The sequence below is a fragment of the Felis catus genome, chromosome D4 (genome assembly GCF_018350175.1).
Source record: "Felis catus isolate Fca126 chromosome D4, F.catus_Fca126_mat1.0, whole genome shotgun sequence".
Classification (NCBI taxonomy): Eukaryota; Metazoa; Chordata; class Mammalia; order Carnivora; family Felidae; genus Felis; species Felis catus.
The window spans coordinates 40623343-40644859 of record NC_058380.1 but is presented as its reverse complement, the minus strand read 5'-3'; the positions used below and the strand labels follow the sequence as shown (position 1 = coordinate 40644859).

Here is a 21517-nt window from a genome sequence, read left to right as displayed (position 1 = left end):
AAATCAGCCAATGAGAAGAATTACAGCTAATAATGAAGAAGAAAAAAAAAAGGAAAACTAAGGTTAAAGAGCACAAGATAAGAATTAGAGAACTCAGTGACTCACTAAAAAGGAGTAACATCGGAATCATAGGAGTCCCAGAAGATGAAGAAAGAGAAAAAGGGATAGGAGGTTTAGGTGAGCAAATCATAGCAGAAAACTTTCCTAACCTGGGAACAGAGAACTTCCATTAGATTCAACAAAAACTGACCATCAACAAGGCATATCATAGTCAAATTCACAAAATACACAGATAAGGAAAGAATTATGAAAGCAGCAAGGGAAAAAAAGTCCTTCACCTACAAGGGAGGACAGATCAGGTTCGCAGACCTATCCACAGAATCTTGGCAGGTCAGAAAAGAGTGAAAGGATATATTCAATGTGCTGAATCAGAAAAATATGCAGCCAAGAATTCTTTATCCAGCAAGCCAGTCATTCAGAATAGAAGGAGAGATAAAAGAGTTTCCCAGACAAACAAAAAGTTAAGGAGTTCGTGACCACTAACCCAGCCCTGCAAGGAATTCTAAGGGGGACTCTCTGAGGGGAGAAAAGAAATAACAAAAAAGACCAAAAGCAACAAAGACTAAAAAGGACCAGAGAACACCACCAGAAACTCCAACTCTACAGGCAACACAATGGCAATAAATTCAGATTTTTCAATATTCAATCTAAATGTCAATGGACTAAACACTCCAATCAAACGGCACAGGGTAACAGAATGGATAAGAAAACAAAATCCATCTATGTGCTGTTAACAAGAGACTCACTTTAGACCTAACAACACCTTCAGATTGAAAGTAAGGGGTTGAAGAACCATCTATCATGCTAATGGTCACCAAAAGAAAGTGGGAGTAGCCACACTTAAATGAGACAATCTAGATTTTAAAATAAAGAATGTAACAAGAGATGAAGGATACTGTATCATAATTAAGGAGTCTACCCACCAAGAAGAACTAATAATTGTAAACATTTATGCCCCCAATGTGAAACGCCCAAATATATAAATCCATTAATCACAAACATAAAGAAACTCACTCAGGGGTGCCTGGGTAGTGCAGTCAGTTAAACATCCAACTTTGGCTCAGGTCATGATCTCATGGTTTGTGAGTTCGAGCCCCACATCAGGCTCTATGATGACAGCTCAAAGCCTGGAACCTGCTTCAGATTCCGTGTCTCTTTCTCTTTCTGCCCCTCCCCCGCTTGAGCTTTGTCTCTCTCTCTCTCTCTCAAAAATAAACATTAAAAAAAGGAAAAAAAGAAACTCATCGATAATACCGTAATGGTAGGGGGCTTTAACACCCCACTTACAACAATGGACAAATCATCTAAGCAGAAAATCAACAAGGAAACAATGGCTTTGAATGACACACTGGACCAAATGGACTTAACAGATATATTCAGAATATTTCACCCTAAGCAGCAGAATATACATTCTTCTCCAATGCACATGGAACATTCTGCAGAACAAACCACATACTGGGACACAAATCAACCCTCAACACGTGCAAAATGATCAAGATCATACTGTGCATATGTTCAGACCACAATGCTATGAAACTCGAAATCAACCACGGGAAAAAATTTGGAAAGGCAATGAATACTTGGAGACTAAAGAACATCCTACTAAAGAATGAATGCGCTAACCAAAAAGTTAAAGAGGAAATTAAAAAGTACATGGAAGCCAATGAAAAGAATAACACCATAGCCCAAAACTTGTGGGATGCAGTAAAGCCAGTCATAAAAGGGAAGTATATTAGCAATCCAGGACCTCCTAAAGAAGGAAGAAAGGTCTCAGATACACAACCTAACCTTACAACTTAAAAAGCTGGAAAAAGAACAGCAAATAAGACCCCAAACCAGCAGAGGACAGGAAATAATAACGATTAGAACAGAAACCAATTCTACTGAAACCGAAAAAACAGTAGAACAGATCAATGAAACCAGGAGACAGTTCTTTGAAAGAATTAACAAAATTAATAAACCACTAGCCAGTTTGATCAAAAAGAAAAAGGACCCAAATAAATAAAATCAAGAATGAAAGAGGAGAGATCACAACCAACACAGCAGAAATAAAAACAATAATAAGAGAATGTTATGAACAATTATATGTCAATAAAATGGGCAATCTGGAGGAAATCTACAAATTCTTAGAAACATATACACTACCAAAACTGAAACAGGAGGATATAGAAAATTTGAACAAACCCATAAACAGTAAAGAAATTGAATTAGTAACCAAAATTCTCCCCAAAAAACAAGAGTCTAGGGCCAAATGGCTTTCCAGGGGAATTCTACAAAACATTTAATGAAGAGTTAACCCTATTCTTTTGAAGCTGTTCCAAAATATAGAAATGGGAGGAAAACTTCCAAACTCATTCTATGAGGCCAGCATTACCTTGATTCCAAAACCAGAAAGACCCCACCAGAAAGGAGAACTATAGACCAATTTCCCCGATGAACATGGATGTAAAAATTCTCAACAAGATACTAGCCAACTGGATCCAACCATACATTAAAAGAATTATTCACCATGATCAAGTGGGATTTACACCTGGGATGCAGGGCTAGTTCAACATCTGCAAATAAATCAATGTGGTACCTCACATTAATAAAAGAAAGGACAAGAGCCACATGATCTTCTCAATAGATGCAGAGAAAGCATTTGACAAAACACGACATCCTTCATAAAAACTGTCAAGAAGGTAGGGGTAGATGGATCACACCTCAAGATCATAAAAGCCATATACGAAAGACCACTGATATCATCCTCAGTGGGGAAAAACTGAGAGCTTTCCCCCTAAGGTCAGGAACAAGACAGGGATGTCCACTCTCTCCACTGGTATTCAACATAGTATTGCAAGTCCTAGCCTCAGCAATCAGACAACAAAAAGAAATTAAAAGCACCTAAATTGGCAAGGAGGAAGTCACACTTTCACATTTCACAGATGACATGATACTCTATATGGAAAACCCAAAAGATTCCACCAAAAAAACTGCTAGAACTGATCCATGAATTCAGCAAAGTTGCAAGATATTAAATCAATGCACAGAAATCGGTTGCCAATAATGATGTAGCAGAAAGAGAAATAATCAAGGAATCAATCCCATGTACTGTTGCACCAAAAACCATAAAATAACCAGAAATAACACCTAACCAAAGAGGTGAAAAATTTATACACTAAAAACTACAGAAAGTGTATGAAAGAAACTGAAGAAGACACAAAAAAATGGAAAATTATTCCATGCTATGGGTTGGAAGAACAAACACTGTCAAAATGTTGATACTACCCAAAGCAATCTACATAGTCAATGCAATCCCTATCAAAATAGCAGCAGCATTCTTCATAGAGCCAGAACAAACAATCCTAAAATCTGTATGGAACCAGAAAAGACCCTAAACAGCCAAAGCCATCCTGAAAACGAAAACCAAAGCTGGAGGCATCACAATTCCGGACTTCAAGATGTATTACAAAGCTGTAATCATCAAGACAGAATGGTACTGGCACAAAAACAGACATATATATCAATGGAACAGAATAGAAAACCCTGAAATGGAGCCACAAACATACGGCCACAATGTTTGACAAAGCAGAACAGAATATCCAAAGGAATAAAGACAGTCTCTTCAGCAAATGGTGCTGGGAAAACTGGACAGCGACACGCAGAAGAATGCACCTGAATCACTTTCTTACAAAATGGATGAAAGACCTAAACGTAAGACAAGAAGCCATCAAAATCCTAGAGGAGAAAACAGGCAAAAATCTCCTTGACTTAGCCCGCAGAAACTTCTTACTCAACACATCTCTGGAGGCAAGGGAAACAAAAGCAAAAATGAACATACCTCATCAAGATAAAAATCTTCTGCACGACAAAGGAAACATTCAGCAAAACTAAAAGGCAACCGATGGAATGAGGGAAGATATTTGCAAATGACTTATCAGATAAAGGGTCAGTATTCAAAATCTATAGAGAACTTCTCAAACTCAACACCCCAAAAATAAATAATCCTGTGAAGATAGGGCAAAAGACATGAACAGACACTTTTCCGAAGAAGACATCCAGATGGCTAACAGACACATGAAAAAATGCTTATCACTCATCATCAGGGAAATACAAATGAAAACCACCATGAGATACAACCTCACATCTGTCAGAAGGGCTAACATCAACAACTCAGACAACAACAGATGTTGGCCAGGATGTGGAGAAAGAGGATCTCTTTTGCATTGTTGGTGGGAATGCAAACCGGTGCAGCCACTCTGGAAAACAGGATGGAGGTTCCTCAAAAAATTAAAAACAGAACTACCCTACGACCCAGCAATGGCACTACTAGGTATTTATCCAAAGGATACAGGTGTGCTGTTTCGAAAGGGCACATGCACCCCAATGTTTATAGCAGCGCAATTGACAATAGCCAAAGTAAGGAAAGAGCCCAAATGTCCATTGACAGATGAATGGATAAAGAAGATATGATGTGTGTGTGTACACACACACACACACACACACACACACACACACACACACACACACAATGGAGTATTACTCAGAAATCAAAAAGAATGAAATCTCACCATTTGCAACAAGGTGGATGGAATGAGAGTGTATTATGCTAAGCGAAATTAGAGAAAGTCAATTATCATATGATTTCACTCATATATGGAATCTAAGACACAAAACAGATGAATATAAGGGAAGAGAAGCAAAAATAATATAAAAACAAGGAAGGGATAGAACACAAGAGACTCTTAGAGAACAAACTGAGGGTTGCTGGAGGGGTTGTGGGGGGGGGTGGGCTAAATGGGCAAGGGGCATTAAGGAACACACTTGTTGGGATGAGCACTGGGTGTTATACACAGGGACTGGAATCTACTGGAATCTACTACTGAAATCATTAAGGCACTATATGCTACCTAACTTGGATGTAATTTTAAAAAACAATAAATAGAGAAAGAAAATTAAAAAGAGGTAACTCAAAACTCCAGAAATCAGAAAGGAGACTCACACCATCGTCCTTAGCCAAGATCCCTGGTCATATTCCACCAGTGTCCTTGGCTCACTTCCCTACTATGGTCACAAAAAAGTCAAAACTTCACAGCTTTCTACCCAAATACATCTCGTGTGCTTACTACTAAAACCTAATAAATGTCTGTATTCTGATACTACAAAAATTAAAAAAAAGAAAACACAAAACTAAAAAAACAACTCCCTCAATAATTCATATAATTAGAATCACTGAAGATTTGCATATACTTTCAGTTGCTTCCAGTGCAGCAATTAGGTATACATTCCCGTGTTATAACTGTAATCCTCTTAAGAGATTATTTGAAATTTGACCTTATTTATAATTCTTATTAAAACAAGAAACCAAGGATATAGGCAGGATGTCAGATAAAGCAGCATATGTTTCATTTATTTTGAGCCCTAAGGACTGTGACTCTTCAAATAATGAAACCCTTTGACAAAAGTCAACCATATTATCTGCAAAATTCAAAAGATTTTACTACTGACCTTATGAAATATAACGGGGTACAAGATATTCACAGATAGGATAAGCTCCCCTTCTTCAACCATGTCTGCTGGGTTTTCAGGCTTTTTTCCTATGGCATGTGACTCCTGAAGGAGAAGAACGAGTAAGAGACCTTAAAAATCAGACACTGTGACACAGGTAAGAGGCAGAATGGAACAACAGCTATCAGACGGCCCTGAGTCTGACTCTTAATTTTACTTTAAGAAAATTGTTAAAAATCTCTCTAGGCTTTAGTTTCCTCTTCTGTAAAAAACCAGAAAATACTCAATTTATAGAAGTATTGCTGGGAGTGTGTACATAAAGCATCTGACAATGTTTGGCACTAAGTGCTTAGCCACTGATGATAAAACAGGAGCTATCAACGAATGTTGGTACAACACTGGCATTTACAGTTGCTAACACTTTTACATACCCCCTCTCATATCACTATGAACGCTTATTTGACAGATTATGCACAGAGGTTCAGATTTTTTTTTTTTTAATTTTTTTTTTCAACGTTTATTTATTTTTGGGACAGAGAGAGACAGAGCATGAACGGGGGAGGAGCAGAGAGAGAGGGAGACACAGAATCGGAAACAGGCTCCAGGCTCTGAGCCATCAGCCCAGAGCCTGACGCGGGGCTCGAACTCACGGACCGCGAGATAGTGACCTGGCTGAAGTCGGACGCTTAACCGACTGCGCCACCCAGGCGCCCCCAGATTTAATCATGGTAAATCAGCAAGTTAAGATGCAAATACACATCTATTTAGCTCTAAAACCAACACTGTCTTGCTTTTTACAACATTATCACATCTTTAATACCTTACACCCTCTATTATGTGTGTGCGGTAACTACAGAATAGAGGCCACCAGGGTGGACTAGTTAAGAAGTACAAAAATAAGTACACGTACAAAAATAAGAGGGAGTGATGTTAAACAAAATGGCATAGTAGGCAGCTCTGGGGGTCAGTCCTTCCACCAAAGCAACCAATAAGATGGAAAGAGACTGGAATTAACTATTTTGGAACTCTGGAAAGTGATAGGTCAGTTACATCCACCAGGGAAGCGTCTGATGAGAAAACAAGCCACTGATCTTTCACAAGTCAGCACAGGGTACAAACCAGCTCCCATCCCCATTCCTTAGCTCCACTGCAGGTGTGGAAATAGTGGCCTGTGTTCCTGGAACAGATGGCTAATGTCATATGACAAGCTGTGGGGACCCTGTTCTCCCAAAACTAGGTGTTTTGGTTGGTCTGGTGATGGCCTGATGCCCACACTAGCCTTGGTGTTGAGCCTCCTGCCAGCAGTGGCTTCCCACAGCAGCAGCTACTAGAACATTTAGAGACAGGGCCTTCCCCCCCCGCCCCCCATTTGTGGAGGCAGACATTTAAGGAAATCTTCAACGGTCACCAGCTGCCCACAGAGGAAATGAAACAGAAATATCCATAAACACACACAAGGAATACACACATTGAGAAAAGTTTGGAAAAGTCATAGATAGCTCCAACCCTCAACAAGTAAAAAATTACACTCAGAATGTCCAGGTAGCCATAAAAACTTATAAAGCACACACACACAAAAAAAACAAGAAAATATGTCACATTCAAAGAAAAAAAAAGAATCTGACAAAAACCATCCTTGAGGAAGCCCAGATATTGAAATTACTGGTCAAAAATGTTAAATCAACAGTCTTTTAAATGCACTCAATAAGCTAAAAGAAACCCCAAACAACTAAAGGAAATCAGGTTCCTCAGTAAGATTAGCAGGTATTTTCTCACAGAAACCATGGAGATAAGGGAGGAGGACAACATATTTTAAAACATGAGAGAGAGAGAGAGAGAGAGAGAGAGAGAGAGAGAGAAAGGAAAACAAAAACCATTAAGCAAGAATTCTATACCTGGCAAATATCCTTCAATAATGAAAGACAAATTAAGGACATTTTCAGATTTAAAAAAAAAAAAGAAAGATGAAGGAGTTCATTGCTAGTAGACTTGCCATATAGAAATGCTAAAGAGAAAGAGAGAGAGAGAGAGAGAGAGAGAGAGAGAGAGAGAGAGAGAGAAAGGAAAACAAAAACCATTAAGCAAGAATTCTATACCTGGCAAATATCCTTCAATAATGAAAGACAAATTAAGGACATTTTCAGATTAAAAAAAAAAAGAAAGATGAAGGAGTTCATTGCTAGTAGACTTGCCATATAGAAATGCTAAAGAGAAAGAGAGAGAGAGAGAGAGAGAGAGAGAGAGAGAGAGAGAGAGAAAGAGAAGTAGGGCTCACCCGAAGTGGGACTCGTGTTCACCTGATGCGGGCTCGAGCCCACCCGAAGTGGGGTTCATGCTCACCCGATGTGGGACTCGAACTCACGAACCGCAAGCAAGATCATGACCTGAAATCAGATGCTTAATGACTGAGCCACCCAGGTGCCCACACATAATCAAATTTTAAAACTTTTGCGTATCAGAGGGCACTATCTAGAGAGTGAAAAGACAACCTGTAGAATGGGAGAAAATATTTTTAAAATCACACACATGGTAAGGGTCTAGTATCCAGAACATGCAAAGAAACTCTTACAACTCAACAACAAAGAAACAACCCAATTAAAAAACTAGTGAAGGACTTGAATAGACATTCTCCAATGAAGATATCTAGAGAGCCAACAAGCACATAAAAAGATGCTGAACATCACTTATCACCTGGGAAATGCATAACCATAATGAGATACCACTTTAGGTCCACTAGGATGGCTACTCTCAACAAAACGAAACAAAACAAAACACCCAGAAAATAACAAATGCTAAAGAGGATGTGGAGAAACTAGAATCTTTGTGCATTGCTGGTGGGAATGTAAAACGATGCAGCTCCTTTGGAAAACAGTTTGGTGGTTCCTCAAAATGTTAAGCCTAGAATTACCTTATGACTGAGCAATTCCACTCCCAGATATGTACTGAAAAGAAATGAAAATGGACTCAAACAGATACCTGTATATTCATGTTCACAGCAGCATTATTACAATAGCTAAGAAGTGGAAATATGCCAATATGCCAAATGTCCATCAAAAGATAAATAGATGGGGGCACCTGCGTGACAGTCGGTTGAGCATCTGACTCTTGATTTCAGCTCAGGTCATGGGCTTGAGGCTCATGATATCAAGCCCTGCTTTGGGCTCTGTGATGATGGCAAGAAGCCTGCTTGGGATTCTCTCTCTCTCTCTCTCTCTCTCTCTCTCTCTCTCCCTCTCCCTCTCCCTCTCCCTCTCCCTCTCCCTCTCTCCCCCTCCTCTGCTCACGCACACTTGTGCTCTCTCTCAAAAATAAATAAACTTAAAAAAGGATGAACAGATTTAAAAAAAGTGGTATATCCATACAATGGAATACTATTCAGTCAAAAAAAAAAAAAAAAAAAAAAAAGAAATGAAGTCCTGATACCTATAACACACAGATAAACCTTTGAATCAATATACTAAGTAAAATATGCTGAACACAAAAGGACAAATATTGCATGATCCCACTCATGTGAGGTATCTAGAATAGGCAAATTCACAGACACAGAAAGTAGAATAAAGGTTCAGGGCTGGGGGAAAGGAAAATGGGGAGTTCCTTGCTCAGTATAGAATTTCTGTTTGAGGTGATGAAAAAGTTCTAGAAATAGTAAGAGATACCCAACACAGTGAATGTATTTAATGTCACTTAAATTGAACATTTGAAAATGGTTAAAATAGTAAGGTTTAGGGGCGCCTGGGTGGCTCAGTCGGGTAAGCAGCCGACTTCGGCTCAGGTCATGATCTCACGGTCCGTGAGTTCAAGCCACGCGTCAGGCTCTGTGCTGACAGCTTAGAGCCTGGAGCCTGTTTCAGATTCTGTGTCTCCCTCTCTCTGACCCTCCCGTGTTCGTGCTCTGTCTCTCTCTGTCTCAAAAATAAATAAATGTTAAAAAAAAAAAAAATTTTTTTTAAAAAATAGTAAGGTTTATGTTACTCAAATTTTACAATAAAAATATACATGGGAGAGAAAACAGATGCCCTTATGTACTATAATGTGCCCAACACAGCATTTGACACACAGTAGGTCCTCAAGAATATGTACTGAATAAAACCATCATGTCTACTAACACTCAATTCCTCACTACTCCGCATCTTAAATTCTTCTGACGGTTTACATTAAGAGCTGGTAGATTAAGGAAGAATGTGGTGAAATCAAAATCCGGAGCAGAACAAAAGTATCAGGAATAGGGTGATGAAAAGGCATGAAGTTAGCCTAACACACAGAGCAAGACTAAGCTAAAAGCAAAAATAAAGGCAGAGATCTGAAAGACCCAGGTATGGGTCTGTTTCTCCTACCAGTTCCCAGTCCCAACGAGGTTTCTCCGGTTTGTTTTCAACTAAGCATATCCAATAGAAAGCCACCACGGAGACACCACTTACGCCTAATGACACAGTTCATCGTTTCACGGGAAAAGGTGCAAAAGAGGAGACTCTTACCATCTCGTAAGCAAAGGTTTCTTGCCTGCAAACCCGATCTATTGTTATGGTTTCTTCCCGCTGTTCCAGAAGCCTCTTTCTAACCCTGCCAGACACAAGAAAAATCAAACTTCAATATTCTTTATTGAGTCTTCCAAGGTATCTTCAATACTCAACTTTTATTTTGAAATAATGTCAGACTTAAAGAGAAGCTGTCAAATTAGTACAGAGAGTCCCCTACACCTCTCACTAGGTTTCCCTATGTTAATGCCTTATATGATCAGAGAGTAATTGTCAAGATCAGAAAATTAACATTAATACAGCATTATTAACTGTAAGTCTTCTTCGAATTTCACAAATTTTTAAACGTGATGCCTTTTTTCCGCCGCCAGGATCCTCTGTAGGACACTGCGCTGCATTTCTTGCTTCTCCTTTCCCTCCAGGTGGCTGCAGTTCCTCAGTTTTTCTTGCCGTTCATAATCTTGACACTTCTGAAGAGCACCGCTCAGTTACTTTGTAGAATATCCTTCAATTCGCACTGACTGCTGTCTACTCACAATTAGAGTAAGGTTGTACATTTGGGGCAAGAATACCACAAGAATCATGTCCTCACGGTATCACACCAAGAAGTTCATGGTGTCGATATTCACATGTCTTGTTACCGGTGAGGCTGCCCTTGGTTAGGTTCCTGTCTGCCCGATTCCTACGCTAAAAAGATACTTTATTTTCCTTTGTAGTTGCTGAGTATTTAGGGGGAGACCCTTTGAAACCATGCAAATCTTGTTTCTCCTAGAACTTTCACCCAGGAATTTTAGCATTCAAAAGGAGATTTTGTCTGGAGCGCCTGGGTGGCTCAGTTGGTTAGCGACCGACTTCAGTTCAGGTCATGATCTTGCAGTTTGTGAGTTTGAACCCCGTGTCGGGCTCTGTGCTGACAGCTCAGAGCCTGGAGCCTGCTTTGGATTCTGTGCCTCCTGCTCTCTCTGCCCCTCCCCTGCTCATGCTCTGTCTCTCTCTCTCTTTTTTTTTTTTCAACGTTTATTTATTTTTAGGACAGAGAAAGACAGAGCATGAACGGGGGAGGGGCAGAGAGAGAGGGGGACACAGAATCGGAAACAGGCTCCAGGCTCCGAGCCATCAGCCCAGAGCCCGACGCGGGGCTCGAACTCACGGACCGCGAGATCGTGACCTGGCTGAAGTCGGACGCTTAACCGACTGCGCCACCCAGGCGCCCCTCTCTCTCTCTCTTAATAATAAATGTTAAAAAAAATTTAAAAAAATTTGTCTGCACATATATTACTGTGGAATATGCCTCGTGGTGATTCTCTATTTCCCTCCTTCTACATTTATTCACTGGCATTATGAGAAAGACCGGTCTCTTTTCTCCCATTTATTTGGTCATTTATATTAACACGAACTCATATTTGTTTCATTCTGTAGGTTAGTACCTAGTTAACTAATATCTAATTAAATTACTCTGCTGATCAAACTGTGGCCATCAGGAACTCCTTCAAGTTGGCTCCCTTTCTTTCAACAAACCCTCATCCTTTTTTTGAGCATTTCCTTACTTTCTAGCACCATAAGATGCTCAAGGCTCACCTGGAATCAACTACTAAGAGCCCCACAGAGACCGTGAGCTGAGCGCTGGGTGTTCGCAATGCCACTGCCACCAGTGCTTCCAAACCTCTCAGCGGAGACAGGCAGAAAACATGCAGATGTGTATTATCCCACGCATGTACAAACATCTGCATTTCTATATTTTTCTATCTGGTATATATTTAACCATGAGTTTATACCGACACTCTAATCTCAAACAAAACTCAGAGGGCTCACTTTAGCCCTCAACCTTTCCTTGTAACTTCTTCTTTCTCCACAGGTGAGAAACCTGGCTCCCATTACCCATTAATTAATTCACTTATTTGTTCAAGCCTAGAAAACACAGTTTCAGAATCACTAAGTCAGGAACAGTACTTTTTGTTTTTAGCCTTGCAACACTGAATCAAGCTACGCTTCTGCAGGACTTAGGTCAGTTCTTTCTTCCTCATTCTCTTCAGTGTTGTTTTCTGTGACACAGCGTCATTTGTTAGTTTTTGTGCTCTATTTTGGGTCCCCCCAAATAACTCACATCCTGGCTGGTTTTAATTGATTGCTTTGGAGACAGGTAAAGGATAGGTGAGACCTCACTACGGTCCTAACGGTCAGAGTTATAGATACATATAATGTGTTTACACACACACACACACACACACACACACACACACACCCCTGAAGAAGCACCATTCCCTCCTCATCCCTACTAACTTGTTCCCATTCCTTCCTTACTTCCCACCCCTTTCCCACCCACCCCTTGTAGGCAACCAATCTCTACAGTTGTGGTTTATGCTTTCCATTTGTTTTGTTCAAATAAGCAAATATCTGTGTGTTTTCTTAAGTTTTGTGGGGCACCTGGGTGGCTCAGTCAGTTAAGCATCCGACTCTTGGTTTCAGCTCAGGTCATGATCTCACAGTTTGTGAGTTTGGCCCCACATTAGGCTCCAAACTGACAGTGCAGAGCCTGCTTGGGATTCTCTCTCTGTCTCCCTCTCTCCCTCCCTCTCTCCCCTCCCCCACTCACCCTCTCTCTTTCAAAAAAAAAAAAATTCTTTTTCTATCAGAGTTCAATTTAGGAGGAAAAAAACCTACACAGTAATTAGAACAGAGAAAGCTTAATCTAAGGAAGTATTAACTTTAACAGATGATTAGTGATTAGTAAGTAAGAAGTAAAGAACTGCAGAATATAGGCATAGCATACTTAAGGAGCATCCTGTCCTCTGGGCTGAGACAGAGTGCCCAAGAAGTCTTCCTTTTCTCCCCGCAGGACTGAGATCCACAGTTTGGTAAAGAGGCCATGGCTGTGACTCCCTGAAGGGCAGAGAAAGTTGCTATGGTGCTCCAGCAGCAGAACTGCTGGAAATGCAGGGTACGAGGAGGAGCTGCACAGGGGAAACATGAAGGGGGGTGGAGGGGCAGGGAACACTGCTGGGCAATGGGAGCTACTGCCAGCCAGGCGCTGTGCGCCCTGAACAGCGGCCCAGCAGGCAAAACCCTTCCCTCTTGCAAAGTCTCTTCTGCACTTTTACTGACAAAGCTTAACAATGTGCCAGTTGGCCAAGGATAAGGGCCAAGGCCCATTTTTACAGAGAAGGCAAAAAAAAAGGCAAGTTTATAGATGAGAGCCAACAAACTGATACCTGGCAAACTGAGTTTTTACATAAAAGGTGGCATATGCTTTCGGACTTTTTTTTTTTTTTTTTAATAAAGTTTATTTGAGAGAGAGAGCAAGAGAGAGCACACGTGGGGGTGGGGGGGGGGGGGCAGAGAGAGAGAGAAGAGAGGGAATCCTAAGCAGGATCCTATCAGTGCAGAGCCCCAACTCAGGGCTTAATCTCATGAACTGTGAGATCATGACCTGAGCTTCACCTACTGAGCCACCCAGGCGTCCCCATGGGGCTTTGCTTTTTTCATGTAACAGTATCTCCTAGAAACTATGCTATCAGTTCATCCTTCCTCAGCCTTTAGTATAGCTGCACAACACTTAACTGTATGGATGTCCTATGGTTTGTTCAACACTCTCCTATGTATATATTTAGGGCATTTCTAATATTTTGCAATTATAAACAATGCAACAATATAAACAAACAATAAATAACCCCGTACATATTGTATTTTCATACTGTTGGAGGTGTAGCTCCAGTAGAGACTGCTTAAAAGTAGGATCGCTTGGGTCACAAGGTAAGCACCTATGTCCTTTGTGTTACGCATTCCCAAATTGCCCTAGAGAAGGCTTGTAGCAGTCTGCATTTCCATCAGCAATGTACAAAAATGCCCATTTCTCCATGGCCTCATCAAAAGAATACATATTTTTAAATGTGTGCCAGTCTGGTAGGTGAGAAAAAATATTGTCATTTTAATTTGCATTTCTCTAATTACGAATATAAATATTTTTCAGGGCGCCTGGGTGGCTCAGTCGGTTAAGTGTCAGACTTCAGCTCAGGTCATAACCTCACGGTTCGTGGGTTCAAGCCCCACATCGGGCTCTGTGCTGACAGCTCAGAGCCTGGAGCCTCCTTTGGATTCTGTGTCTCCCTCGGTCTCTGTCCTCCCTCTGCTGCTCACACTCTGTCTCTCAAAAATGAATAAACATTAAAAAATTTTTTAAAGCACTGCATTTACCAAATTATTTAATTTTTTGTCTTGTTGCTAAATTCAGCTTTATAGGTGAAACCTGTAGTTTCAAATTAAAATCTTTACTGCCATTGCAGAGGTCAAAGCATTTAAAAAATAAATAACTGTTATCATGATGTTTAGTATTCCTATCCAAAAGAGGACATCTTTCAATGTTTAAGTCTTTTTCCAAATCTTCCCAGAATGTTTTAAAATTTTCCTTACCTAACTTTTACACATTTCTTGTAAATTTATTCCTACATAGTCTTCCTTTTGACTATTATAAATGGGATTTTCTCCATCATTATGTCCACTAATTGTTTGTATATATGAAAGCTACTTTTTTATAATTATCAATTTTGTATCCTGCTCTTATACTAAATTCTTGTTTTTCTTGTTTCTTTGTTTTAGCATTGATTTCTTTCAAATTTTTCAGGTATACTATTGTATCACTGGCAGATACAGTTAGTGTTTCTTCTTTATCTACTCTTATCCCTCCCTCTACTATTTCAAACTTTTTCATTATTATAATATTTGTTATGGTGATCTGTCATCAGTGATTACAACTTGCTGAAAGCTCAAATTTTAGCATTTTTTACCAATAGGTATTTACTTGAAATAGGTACTTTTTTAGACATAAAACTACTGCACATTTAATAGACTATAGTGTAAGTATAACTTTGATATGCACTGGGAAACCAAAAAAATTTCATTTGACTCGCTTTATTGCAATGTTTGCTTTATTGTGGTGGTCTGGAATTGCCCCACAAGATCTCCAAGGCATGCGTGTATTTAATGAAAGTTTTAAAATTTCCAGGTAGGGGGCCTGACTCTTGATTTCGTCTCAGGTCATGATCTCACAATTCATGAGTTCAAGCACCGCATCAGGCTTGGATCCTCTGTCTCTCTTCTCTCTCTCTCAAAAATAAACAAACACAAAAACAATTTGGTGGGGCAGCACATGGGTGGCTCAGTCAGTTGAGCATCCAACTTCAGCTCAGGTCATGATCTCATAGTCCAACAGTTCAAGCCCCACATCAGGCTTGCTGCTGTCAGCCTGTCAGTGCTGAGCCCGCTTCAGATCCTCTAGTCCCCTTCCAATGCCCCTTCCCCACTTGTGCTCTCCCATAACTAACTAACTAACTAAATTTTAATTTCCAGGTAGGTTGGCCTGATTTTTGTTTTTGTTAGTAAGCTCTAGTTTTGTCACGTTGCTCTAAAAGTGTTGTTTACAGTAAAATTTCTACTTTATGGATGTTACTGATGTTTTCTTTGTGATCTAATATACAAACAACTTTTTTGAGTACGCCACGTTGTCTTTTCCATCAGGTTATAAATTTTAAGTACAGATCTCCATAAAATACAGCCTATTATGTTGTTGAGAGCTTTTCTCCTTTTTTTTTTTTTTACCATTTGTTATTAAAGTGTCCTATTGTTAGTGTATTTAACTATGCATTTTGCATCTCCTATAGTTTTGTTCTATAAAGTTGATTGCTGTATTATTTTTTTCTTAGTATGTTTAAAGTTTAAATTTATTTTCAGAGAGACAGAGACAGCATGAACGAGGGAGGGGCAGAGAGAGGGAGAAAGACAGAGAATCCAAAGCAGGCTCCGCGCTGCCAGCACATAGCCTGATGCGGGCTCAAACTCACAAACCATGATCTCATGACCTGAGCCAAACTCAAAAGGCAAACACTTAACCAACTGAGCCACCCAGATGCCCCTGATTGCTGTATTATTTAATATGTGTGTATACATACATATATTTGTGAATATATATTTCGTAAGTATCCTATCTTAATTGGAGTTTGTGGCTTATAGCATTAAGAAGTGTCCTTTGTTGGAGCGCCTGGGTGGTTCAGTCAGTTAAGCCCCTGACTTCAGCTCAGGTCATGATCTCATGGTTTGTGGGTTCAAGCCCCACGTCCTCGGGCTCTGTGCTGACAGCAGACTAGAGCCTGCTTCAGATTCTGTGTCCCTCTCTCTCTGCCCCTCCCCGGCTCACGTGCTCTCTCTCAAAAATAAACATTAAAGAAAAAAAAAGAAGTGTCCTTTGTCACATTTAATGTGTTAGGGCTTGAATTCAATTTGCCTTGTATCAGAACAGCTACACCTGTTCAATTTCTCATTTATCTGTAATATTTTTGTCCAATCCTTTATTTTTCTCTGAATCACTTTATTTTACATATGTCTGTTGTCTCCACAAGGTTTTTGTTTTGTGAGCCAAGTCTAAACCCCTTTTAACAGGTTGTAGAGAACTGATGCTTTTGGTTTCAATTATATCACATTTCCTAATTATATGTATTTTATGATATTAGCTGTTGTGCTCATTGGGAGATGTGTCTTTTTGCTTGTCTGTGTTTTAAAAATTGAGGAGGGGGGCGCCTGGGTGGCTCAGTCGGTTGGGCGGCCGACTTCGGCTCAGGTCACGATCTCGCGGTCCGTGAGTTCGAGCCCCGCGTCGGGCTCTGGGCTGATGGCTCAGAGCCTGGAGCCTGCTTCCAATTCTGTGTCTCCCTCTCTCTCTGCCCCTCCCCCGTTCATGCTCTGTCTCTCTCTGTCTCAAAAATGAATAAAACGTTAAAAAAAAATTTTTTTTTTTTAAATAAAAATTGAGGAGGGTTTGGCACTTATTTTTGTTCCAGTGGTTACCTCTGTACTTACATATATTTTAATACCCTTCATTACCCATTGCCTTATTTAATATTTTACTAAATTTGCCAAGTTTTTCATCAGTATTTTTTAAAATCCACTTACTGCCTACACATTATCTTCTTCCTCTTTTCTTATCCCATTGTTTTAGCTACAATCTTCTAATCTGTTACAACATACAACACTTGTACATTAGCCTTCTGCCTGTATCCTTCCTCTATCAGTCCTCTGGTGAAAATTTCCCACTCATCATTCGGTTGGACGAAGTTCATCCTTTAGTATATTCCTCAGAAATGGCTGGTGGGTGAGTAATTATCCAAGATTTTGTACATTACAATTCTTTTTCTATAGCCTCAATATGGAAGGACATCTCAATTGGATAGAAAATCCTTTCACTGAGCTTTTAAAAAAATCCTGCTCAGCTGCTGTCTTCTTTGTAAAATTCATGTCATTCTAATTCTTTCGCCTTTGTGCGTTATGTGTTCTTTTTGCTTAGAAGCCTTAATGGTTTTACCTTTATCTCTGAAATCTAATAGTTTTATTAGGATATGCCTCAGAATTGATAATTCTGGGTTAATTTTCCCAGATACCCAGTGAACCCTTTTAATTTGTAGATTCAGATTTTTTTCCAATTCTGGAAATTCCTTTTGGGTTATATTAAGTATTAATTTTGTTCAATTGTTTTGTTTTTTCTCTTGAGGCATTCATATAATATGAATGTATTTTGTCTTCCTTGTCTGTTTTCCATTCCCACTACTTTCTCACTCATTTCTTTCTTTACATCACTTCATTCTAACTGTATTCATGTCTTTCTTCGTCGCCTCTTAGTAAATTTTCATTAGCATCTATTCTGTTTTAGTTATTTCATAATTCATTTAAGATAATTCTGTCTTTCTCTTCCATTTTCCAAATTCCATCAATTTTTTTCCCCATTCCTCTTTTTCTCATCATTTCTGTTCTTAGTTTTGAAATTTTAGGGCCATCTGAGAGGCTCAGTCAGTTGAATGTCCAACCCTTGATTTCAGCTCAGGTCATGATCCCAGGGTTGTGGGATAGAGTGCCGCATCAGGCTCTGTGCTGAGCATGGAGACTGCTTAAGATTCTCTCTCTCCCTCCCCACCCCCCACCCCCTCCCTGCTTGTGCACATGTTCTCTCTCTAAAATTAAACAAAATAAAATAAAATAAAATTTCAGATTCAAAGTGCTTTCACACCCTCAAATGCTTGTTTTAGCATATTCAATTTTGTCTGGAATGTAGACTCATAGTTTCTTAGTTATTTTCTGGGAGAAGGGGAGAGATTTGCTCAGTGGATTTGTAAAAACAGATGTTTCCTGATTTTCTGCAATAAATTCCCTATGGATTTTATTTCTTCTTATTCATTCTGTGTTAGTTGTGGGGAAGGGGTTTATAAGATTCCTAGTTTAATGGTAGTCTTTTCTGTCATTCCAACAAAGTCCAGGTAAATTAAGAGTGTGTTTTTGTTTGTTTCTATTTTGGTGACAGGCTTAAGAGTCCTTCAATTCTGTGGTTCTCTTTTTCTTGCAGGACGCTGAAGTTTCCCCTTTCAATCCTTTATGGTGCACTGAGCAGTGCTTTGTTGCCTAGCAAAGTGACAGGGATGGGCAGACTAAATGAAACTGCTATTTTCTTAAAAGTAGTATTGTTGAAGCTTTTGGGGTGACAGATTAAGTTTCACTAGTACCCATGTAGCAATTACCTCTACTATTTCTAGGAATTAAAATCTTTAAGCAGTTAAATAATGTGAAAAATGCTGATGACAAGTTATTTAGCTTAGTATAAATACGGTAGCATGTATCAAAGGAGAATCAATCTCTTCCAAGGGACTTTTGTTCTCCTTACAGGCATAAAATGAACCCAGTAACTCCTTTATTAGGGCAAAGAAGGTGCAAGAATTTGCTATATTGCTATATAGCAATATATATATATATATATATATATATATATATATATATAGCAATTGCTATATATTTATGCCATAATAAAATGTATTTATTTTATGCCATGTAATCAGGTTTTGTTTTTATTTTTGTTTTGAAGTTACTGGTGGAGAGAAGAAAGGACAGTTTAGAGAAAAAGAAAGCATAAAGATACAGATTTTAACTTTTGGCACAAGTCTAATTTACTTGCAGTACTGTTAAGGTTAATATTACTTATATTTTATTTATTTTTTATTTATTTTTTTAAAGTTTGTTTTTGAGAGAGAGAGAGAGCAAGCGAAGGAGGGGCAGAGAGAGAGACAGAGAGAGAGAGAGAGAGAGAGAGAGAGAGAGAAAATCCCAAGCAGGCTCTGCGCTGTCAGCACAGAGCCCAACATGGGGCTTGAACTGACAAACCGTGAGACCATGACCTGAGCCGAAACCAACAGTCGGGTGCCCAACTGACTGGGCCACCCAGGCGCCCCAATATTATATTTTAAGCACAATAGTTTCGGGGCGCCTGCATGGCTCAGTTGTTAAGCATCTGACTTCGGCTTAGGACCTGATGTCACAGTTCATGAGTCCAAGTCCCGTATTGGGTGAGCTCAAGCCCCACCTCAGGTGAGCATAAGCTCTGCTTCTCTCTCTCTCTCCCTCTCTTGCTGTGTCTCTGCCCCTCCTGGGATTCTCTCTCTCTCTCTCTGCCCCTCACTCACTTGCCCACGTGCTCGTTCTCACTCTCTCAAAAAATAAATAAATAAAATATTTAATAAATAAGTAAATAAAAGTTTCATTCAAAGTACACATAAATAGGGGCGCCTGGGTGGCTCAGTCAGCTAAGCGTCCGACTTCAGCTCAGGTCACGATCTCGCAGTTCGTGGGTTCGAGCCCCATGCCAGCTGTGCTGACAGCTCAGAGCCTGGAGCCTGTTTCAGATTCTGTGTCTCCCTCTCTCTCTGACCCACCCCATTCATGCTCTATCTCTCTCTGTCTCAAAAATAAATAAACGTTAAAAAAAAAAGTACACATAAATAATCCCAGCAGAGTAATGCTGTACTGACTCCTTTTACATTAGATTATACATAAAATTCTCCTACATTTCCTATGGAAGGGACTAGAAGACAACCGATGAGATTCAGTTGATTTAGTAATACAAAACAGCTAGGTGAAGCAATGTGTAAAATAATCTGAAAATTACTATTCAACATGGCTTAATAAAATCATTATAAGCCAACTGGTACAATAAACAGTATGGAGGTTCCTCAAAAAATTAAAAACAGAACTACCCTACGAGGCATTTATCCACGGGATACAGGTGTGCTGTTTTAAAGGGACACATGCACCCCCATGTTTATAGCAGCACTATCAACAATAGCCAAGTATGGAAAGAGCCCAAATGTCTATCAATGGATGAATGGATAAAGAAGATGTGGTGTGTGTATATATATATATATACGTATATATACATATATATATACAACGGAGTATTACTCGGCAATCAAAAAGGATGAAATCTTGCCATTTGCAACTATGTGGATGGAACTGGAGGTATTATGCTAAGTGAAATTAGTCAGAGAAAGACAAAAATCATATGGCTTCACTCATCTGCGGACTTAAAGAGACAAAACAGATGAACATAAGGGAAGGGAAACAAAAATAATATAAAAACAGGGAGGGAGACAAAACAGAAGAGACTCATAAATATAGAGAACAAACAGAGGGTTACTGGAGGGGGTGTGGGAGGGAGGATGGGCTAAATGGGTCAGGGGCACTAAGGAATCTACTCCTGAAATCATTGTTGCACTGTATGCTAATTTGGATGTAAATTTTAAAAATTTTAAAATAAAATTTTTTAAAAAGTTAAAAAAAAAATAAGCCAACTGGTATGTTATTAAATATAGCATGGGGTGGGGCACCTGGGTGGCTCAGTCAGTTAAGTGTCTGACTTTGGCTCAGGTCATGATATCATGTTTTGTGGGTTTGGGCCCTGCGTTGGGCTCTGTGCTGACAGCTCAGAACCTGGAGCCTGCATCGAGTTCTGTGTCTCCCTCTCTCTCTGCTCCTCCCCATTCATGCTCTATCTATGTCCCAAAAATAAATCAATGTTAAAAAAATTTTTTTAATATAGTAAAGAAGTTTGCTTTGTAGCAATCTTTTTTCAGCCATTTGCCTAAAACTACTTTCACAGCTTTATGAACGTTTCATTCATTCTACTCACTCTACAAATATCTACTGATTCCCTATTACGTGCCAAAGTTCTGGGAACTGGGGATACGGCAGTGTGTGCAACAGACACAGTTTATGGAAATTTTAAGTAAGTTTAGCTAGGAAGACAGAAAATTAAACAAGTGTATCATAAGTTTGATGAGTATTTCAATAGGGAAGAAGCGACACCTGGGTGGCTTTGTCAGTCGGGCGTCCAACTTCAGCTCAGGTCGTGATCTCATGTTTGTGAACTGGAGCTCTGCATCAGGCTCTGTGTTGTCAGCGAAAATGCCACTCCAGATCTTCTGTCTCCCTGTCTCTCTGCCCCCTCACCTCACACTGTCTCTCAAAAATAAATACTTTTTAAAAAATACAGAAGTACAGGGGGCTACGTGGCAATCAAAGGGGACCTAAATGGGAGTCCATAGTCCTTTGGTTAAGACTTGAAGGATGAGTAGAAGTCAGCAAGACCAGAACGATAAGAAGGGAATGTTCTAGGCAAAGGCCTGGAGTGAGAG

The 21517-nt window shown here is 39.6% G+C and overlaps 1 protein-coding gene across 4 annotated transcripts in view; it reads right to left on the bottom strand.

Moving 5' to 3' along the window:
- SNAPC3 (small nuclear RNA activating complex polypeptide 3) overlaps window positions 1–21517 on the bottom strand; it is a 46235-nt gene that overhangs the window by 17979 nt on the left and 6739 nt on the right. For 3 of the 4 annotated variants that reach the window (XM_045043742.1, XM_003995489.5, XR_441686.4), the window contains exons 3-4: window positions 10023–10107; window positions 5548–5652 (exon numbers count right to left, since the gene is read on the bottom strand). In XM_045043742.1, the coding sequence (XP_044899677.1) occupies window positions 5548–5652; window positions 10023–10107 (190 nt within the window). The remainder of the gene's footprint in view (window positions 1–5547; window positions 5653–10022; window positions 10108–21517) is intronic. The other variant, XM_045043741.1, reaches the window with a different exon arrangement.